This window comes from Ostrinia furnacalis, unplaced genomic scaffold (assembly GCF_004193835.3).
Source record: "Ostrinia furnacalis isolate ACB-3 unplaced genomic scaffold, ASM419383v2 OfSCF0660, whole genome shotgun sequence".
Classification (NCBI taxonomy): domain Eukaryota; kingdom Metazoa; phylum Arthropoda; class Insecta; order Lepidoptera; family Crambidae; genus Ostrinia; species Ostrinia furnacalis.
This window is the reverse complement of record NW_021130899.1, coordinates 101,565-108,159: the sequence shown is the minus strand read 5'-3', so window position 1 is coordinate 108,159 and position 6,595 is coordinate 101,565. Positions and strand designations below refer to the sequence as shown.

General features: G+C 44.2%; 1 protein-coding gene across 1 annotated transcript in view; it reads right to left on the bottom strand.

Annotated features, from left to right (window-relative positions):
• Positions 1-498: 498 nt before the first annotated feature.
• The window catches only part of LOC114366680 (U5 small nuclear ribonucleoprotein l(3)72Ab), a gene marked incomplete at its 3' end in the record, with an annotated part of 35,207 nt that continues 29,110 nt past the window's right edge, over positions 499-6,595 (bottom strand). The window contains exons 24-30 of the mRNA XM_028323624.1: positions 5,974-6,080; positions 4,722-4,946; positions 4,048-4,161; positions 3,212-3,279; positions 2,265-2,445; positions 1,486-1,695; positions 499-654 (exon numbers count right to left, since the gene is read on the bottom strand). Coding sequence (XP_028179425.1) covers positions 499-654; positions 1,486-1,695; positions 2,265-2,445; positions 3,212-3,279; positions 4,048-4,161; positions 4,722-4,946; positions 5,974-6,080 — 1,061 coding nt within the window. The remainder of the gene's footprint in view (positions 655-1,485; positions 1,696-2,264; positions 2,446-3,211; positions 3,280-4,047; positions 4,162-4,721; positions 4,947-5,973; positions 6,081-6,595) is intronic.

Below are 6,595 nucleotides of genomic sequence, written 5' to 3'. Positions count from 1 at the left end.
GCGTCGCTACAGAGACAAGCGACCGAGACGGGAGACTAGTTATTTGACTAGTGCCCCTTTTTCACCATCAATCCCTAATATTTAAGTGACCCCTATGGTAACACTTATCAGTAATTTTGTTTTCATAGGAGTCACTTAAAAATTAGGGATTGATGGTGAAAACGGGCATAGGTCTCTATCTCCCGTCTCTGTCTCTCTCGCTACGCTTATACATGGCCTAGTTAAGTTCGTTCGTTCGTTTTGGCCAAATTAATGACGTCCACTGCTGGTAAAGTCAAGTAGCATTGACATTTATGACGTGACAGAGCATAGAAATCTGAAGATTCGCTGACATTTGACGTCACAAAAAACACCCTCGCGCGCCTCTCCCATACCTCAGGCACTGAGTTATGCGCTAGACATATAGCGTCACTGACTGAGTTATGCGCTAGACCTATAGCACCACTGAGTTATGTGCTAGACCTATAGTACCTTATTAGTAACTTCGCTTTTACATACCTTCAAGTTGAACTTGGCGCCGAACCGATGGTACCAGTCAGCAAACACGACGTCAGCCAACGCGTCTTTAGGCAGCAGGTACACAGCGCGACCACCGCTGTTGGCCGACAGCAGCCGCAGTAGTGCCAACTCAGCGATCACTAACTTCTCAAGTACCTTTGTACGGTTACTCCTAAGGTGGCGATTCGAGTCGCTACAGAGACAAGCGACCGAGACGGGATACTGCGACCGTTATTTGACTAGTGCCCCTTTTTCACCATCAATCCCTAATATTTAAGTGACCCCTATGGTAACACTTATCAGTAATTTTGTTTTTTTATTTTTATTTTATTTTATTTTATTTTCATAGGAGTCACTTGAAAATTAGGGATTGATGGTGAAAACGGGCATAGGTCTCTATCTCCCGTCTCTGTCTCTCTCGCTACGCTTATACATGGCCTAGTTAAGTTCGTTCTTTCGTTCGTTTTGGCCAAATTAATGACGTCCACTGCTGGTAAAGTCAAGTAGCATTGACATTTATGACGTGACAGAGCATAGAAATCTGAAGATTCGCTGACATTTGACGTCACAAAAAACACCCTCGCGCGCCTCTCCCATACCTCAGGCACTGAGTTATGCGCTACACCTATAGCACCACTGACTGAGTTATGCGCTAGACCTATAGCACCACTGACTGAGTTATGCGCTAGACCTATAGCACCACTGACTGAGTCATGCGCTAGACCTTAGTAACACTGACTGATGCGCTAGACCATTGGTTTCTAAAGTGGGGGGAGGCGCAAAGACCTTTAAACGCGGGCCATATGTGTACTTAAGTATAAAAAACCTGCGACCGCTGAGAAAATGCATTCCAGACTGCTCGGTCGATACGACATGCATTTTTGTACGGTCGAAAGAGGGCGCGTCTCAAAATAAGTTTGGGAACCAAATGCGCTAGACCTATAGTACCTTTGTAGACACTTGATTAAACTCAACATATTTACTAACCTTCAGATTGAACTTGGCGCCGAACCGATGGTACCAGTCAGCAAACACAACGTCAGCCAACGCGTCCTTAGGCAGCAGGTACACAGCGCGACCACCGCTGTTGGCCGATAGCAGCCGCAGTAGTGCCAACTCAGCGATCACAGATTTGCCGGAGCCGGACGGCGCACCGACGAATACGTTGTCGTCCGAGTTGTAGACTGCGTTGAACACCTGGTGGAGATGATGTTAGTTATTATACCGGCGAAGTTTGTACCGCCTATGTTCGGGAGAAATAATGTAGGGTTGTAATGGTGAAAGAATTTTTTGGGAGCCTATTAAATACAAACAAACATTTCCTTTTTATAATGTGGTCCAGCGGTAAGACCTGTCCCAGTACCAGACCCAAAAGTCCTGGGTTTATAAAGTTTAAAACGATAGTGCCCCTGCACTAGTAATACTGCGCACCTGACGGTCGTGACGTTTCATCGACTCTCTGCGAGGGAGAATCGCATTCCAAAGAGGTGCGCAGTTAACTCGACCCGGTTGTATGTGTCATTAGTAGAGTATTATTTTAAAATGATGCCAGTTACTTTTTCACTCTGTATTTTAACAATTCCTTACCTGTGTCTGCACAGGGTTGAACTGCGGGAATATGTCGCTATACAGCGCCTCGTATTCAGGGTTCCGTAGCGCTGATATGGGCAGCGACAGCTTGGGGCTTGGGGCCATTGGACGAAATTCTATCTGCTCGGCGACCGGACTTTAGTAACTTCTCCCTGTATATTTCAGCTGATTCTTACCTGTGTCTGCACAGGGTTGAACTGCGGGAATATGTCGCTATACAGCGCTTCGTATTCAGGGTTCCGTAGCGCTGATATAGGCAGCGGTTGGAGGTCCAATAGCTCTGTAGGTGGGAGGTTCTTCTCAGGCAGTATGAGGTGTCGGAACGATACTGGCAGCTGGGTTTCGGAGGCTATCCATCTGTGAAATAATAATTTATGTTTTTATTAGCTGTGTCCGCGACTTCGTACGCGTGAAAATCTATAAAAGCGAAAGGTCACTGACTGACTCACTCACACATCACGAAATCTCAGAAATTAAAAGTGCTAGGAGTCTAAAATTTTGCATGGGGGTTCAACATTTCCTCCGCTATTTTCCGCAGTTTGGCACCTCACGTCACACATAATTTTTCCGAAGTCAGCCCTATGGCTTCGGCGCAGTACCGATCACTGACGTTTGTCAACAAAATGGTGCTTGACTCTTGAGACAAGGTAAATTACACCATATTGTTAACGACGTTGAGCATACATTTTTTCAAATACCTACCTCCGCGAAGAAAACCTTCTGTACGTAGTACTTATTTATTATTCTGTGGTATAAGTAGACAGCAAAACAGACAGCCGTGTGGTGACGGCAGAGTAGAATACATTTGTCACCAACCCCTACTCTTCCCGCGGGTGTCGTAAGAGGCGACTTAGGGACTACACATCAAACAGAGAATGGGCAGCAGCGCTCTCTGAAAAACATCAATCTTTTAAACTGCGATCTCCAACCCGCCTGCCAAGCGTGGAGATTATGGCAAAACCCTCCACTATAGTGGAGGAGGCTCATAGTCCAGCAGTGGACTGTAAAGGGCTGTTGATGATGATGATGAAAACAGACGCACCTTTAGCTATTTTTTTGTTGTCTGTATTACCGTATTTCATGTTGATAGCCCAATGAATAAATAAATACAAAGAAGACTCACCTGTCTGACACCACCCGTAAGAAGTACTGTGGCGGCAACGGCTCGAAGACTGGCACGAAGAGTTTCACCTAAACAAAAATAAAGCAATTCTATACAGGGTGTCCGGGTAACTACTTATCAGACTTTATGGGCTATGTAAAAGTGCTTTTCTGTTGCTTTTTCAAAAGCCTACTTGCAAAAATAAAATTAGTTTTATGACTTTTTTGTGGACAATTATATCGGTGAGAATATTTTAAATCTGGGGCTTGCCAAATGACAAGGATTTAAGATTTTATGAAGGAAGAGTAAATGTAAGTAGGTACAACAATGCAATGTAAGCAATGTAAAATGTTAAAGTTGTTAAATAAACTTTTATTTATTATAATTTATTTATTTATTCATTTTATTTTTAGGATTCACCTCTTCCTTAAAAAAAGCGACAGTCTGTGTTAATCCAGGGTACAAGCTAACTCCATACTAAATATTAAGATCGCTCCAGCCGTTTAGCCGTTAAGAAGTAACAAACATACATACTCACAAACTTTCGCCTTTATAATATTAGTGTGACAGTGTAATTATCACAAAAACTAGGTCGTTCTGGTCTCTGAGCACGTAGAATTTTGTCCAATGACCCCAAGCTACTATCCTTATCACTCGCGCGTAATTATGTTGCTGTCGCGACTGTGCGACGGGCGCCCGCAGTGAGTGTGCGAGCGCAACAGCAACATAATTACGCGCGAGCGATAAGGATGGGTAGCTTGGGGTCATTGGACAAAATTCTACGTGCTCGGTCTCACAGACCAGACCATAGTACTTATTTTATTCTGTGGTAATAATAATAATTCCTTTAAAAGTACCTGATGCTCATCCTTGCAGTACTTCTGTTTCAGCAGGAAGTACTCGTGATGCAGGATCACCTCGGAATCCACATCCTCCACCAGGATCCAGAAGGCTTCCGATTGGCCGTGGACCTGTAGACAAAACATACTAAGTAAAAAAAAAGGTATTTTCTTTCACAATAACGTGTCTCAACTCGGGCATGTCTAGGCTAAAGTTTGGTCGCCGAGCACATGGAATTTCGTTCAATGACTCCAAGCTACCCATCCTTATCGCTCGCGCGTAATTATATTGCTGTCGCGCTCGCACACTCACTGCAGCCGCCCGTCGCACAGTCGCGAAAGCAATATAATTATGCGCGAGCGATAAGGATGGGTATCTTAAGGTCATTGGACGAAATTCTATCAGCTATGCGACCGGACTTTAGTCGGAATATCGGCCACATTTCCAGCTACCCATTTCCGGTCATGTCGTCTCGTTCTATCGCAAAGAATCACCATGGGAATGACAGCTAGCGACTGTAACAGTAATGTCAGAGACAGTGAATGACTGTGACGGTGACATTAAAAACACTCACCTTGATTATGGTCATGGTCATGGTTATGGTCATGGTCATGATTATGGCCATGATTATGGTCATGGCCATGGTAATGGTCATGGCCATGACCATGATCACGACTACGACTACTCTTACCTTGTCGTCCCACTGGAAGTCCGGCGTGATCGTCAGTTCCACTCTAAGCGTGGACCTGGTGATAGGCTGGATATGTGTGGCCAGCTCCAGCTTAGGGAACTGGTGCACATGCTTGTGTATCATCTTGCCGAGTTTAGGTGCGCGCACCAATTCTCCTATTTCGTTGGGACCTAACTCGTACAGTTTCTCCCAGGGGAAGTTCTTTTTTTCTAGCTTCTTTATGACCTGTGAAATCCATCGACAATTAATACTCCCGCAGACTAAAGACTTAGTCGGCCGACAGTTGAGTGGCTTCCAATATGTATGGAGAATCGGTTGATAGTGGTGGAGGCGCATAAGGAAAGAATGAAAGATATTTCTTATTCATTTAACAAATGTTTACATGCAGTGAAGGCCAAAAACTTTATCACTATAGTCTGGTCCGGGAGCACGTAGAATTTTGTCCAATGACCCCAAGCTACCCATCCTTATCGCTCGCGCGTAATTATATTGCTGTCGCGACTGTGCGACGGGCGCCCGCAGTGAGTGTGCGAGCGCGACATCTACATAATTACGCGCGAGCGATAAGGATGGGTAGCTTGGGGTCATTGGACAGAATTCTACGTGCTCCCGGACCAGACTATAGACGACCAACTTTAAGCCTATATAAGGCAGTGAGAATATAGTTCCCACCATATTTTGGACGTTACTCGCTTGTTTCAAGGTCCAAAAACAATGAAAAATTTGATAAAGTTATAACTGTTAAAGGTTTAAATCCTTTATAGGGCACTGTACCTTCTGTATACCATCATAATAGACAGTTTGACACCATACCCCAATAATTCGAAACCACAACTGTTTTAAAAATATTCTGGTCTTAAAAACCTAATTTATTTTAAATTACCTGTAAATTTCGATTTTTGTTCGAATTGTAATTGAAAAAAGTAGTTTAATTGGTTGACAAAATAGTGACGTCACTTGCTTGTAGTGCCATTCAAAATCTATGGGAGAGTTTCGTTCTGACAGTTTTAAAAAGTACGTCAATTGACTGTGGTGTCAACATGTCTATTAGAACCTTACTCGCTTATTATACGATGAAAAACTCAAATTTATAATGGCGCAATTTCACTATGCGGGTAATTGACCGAAACGAAGCGCTAGCACGTACACCAAAGTAGTGGCGATGCACGGCGAAAGTAACTGAAGTGCGTGTTTACACTACGTCTCGATCAATGTCCCGCATAGTGTAACTGCGCCACAAAATGTAACTTACTTCTTCAGGCATCTTCCTGAACTGTCTCAACGGTGACATAGACTGCCACATGCGTCGGTCCACCATTTTGCATAGCGCCAGCGTCTTGTCCACCAATTGCGCCCAGCCTGGAGACAAAATGATAAGTTTATTATAACAGACGATTGTTTAGTGTTTAGAAAATTGCACAGTTTAGTAAACAAAATAATAAGATACAGGATGTCCCATAAAGGCCCTGCCAAACTTACAGACTAAAAGATTACCATCTAGATTCTAAACCAAAAAAAAGACTATTCTGAAGCACATCAGAAGTCTCGCTGACGTTTGACGTCACAAATACATAGAAGCACAACCGGAAGACGTATTGCGGCCAGGCCTCCCACTAGGTGATCTGGTGAAGGTCGCGGGAGGTCTGGATGCAGGCGGCGCAGGACCGGTCTTTGTGGAAATCCTTGGGGGAGGCCTATGTCCAGCAGTGGACGTCATTCGGCTGAAACGAACCTGCCGCTTCCATACCTCAGGCACTGGACTCAGTTAAAAGACCTAGAATATAGCCAGTTCTGTGGTTGAGGACTCTGGTTGAAGATCACTTCTACATCCTATCAAGTGGCAATGAAATGCAGGCCAAGAGCTTTATTTATTT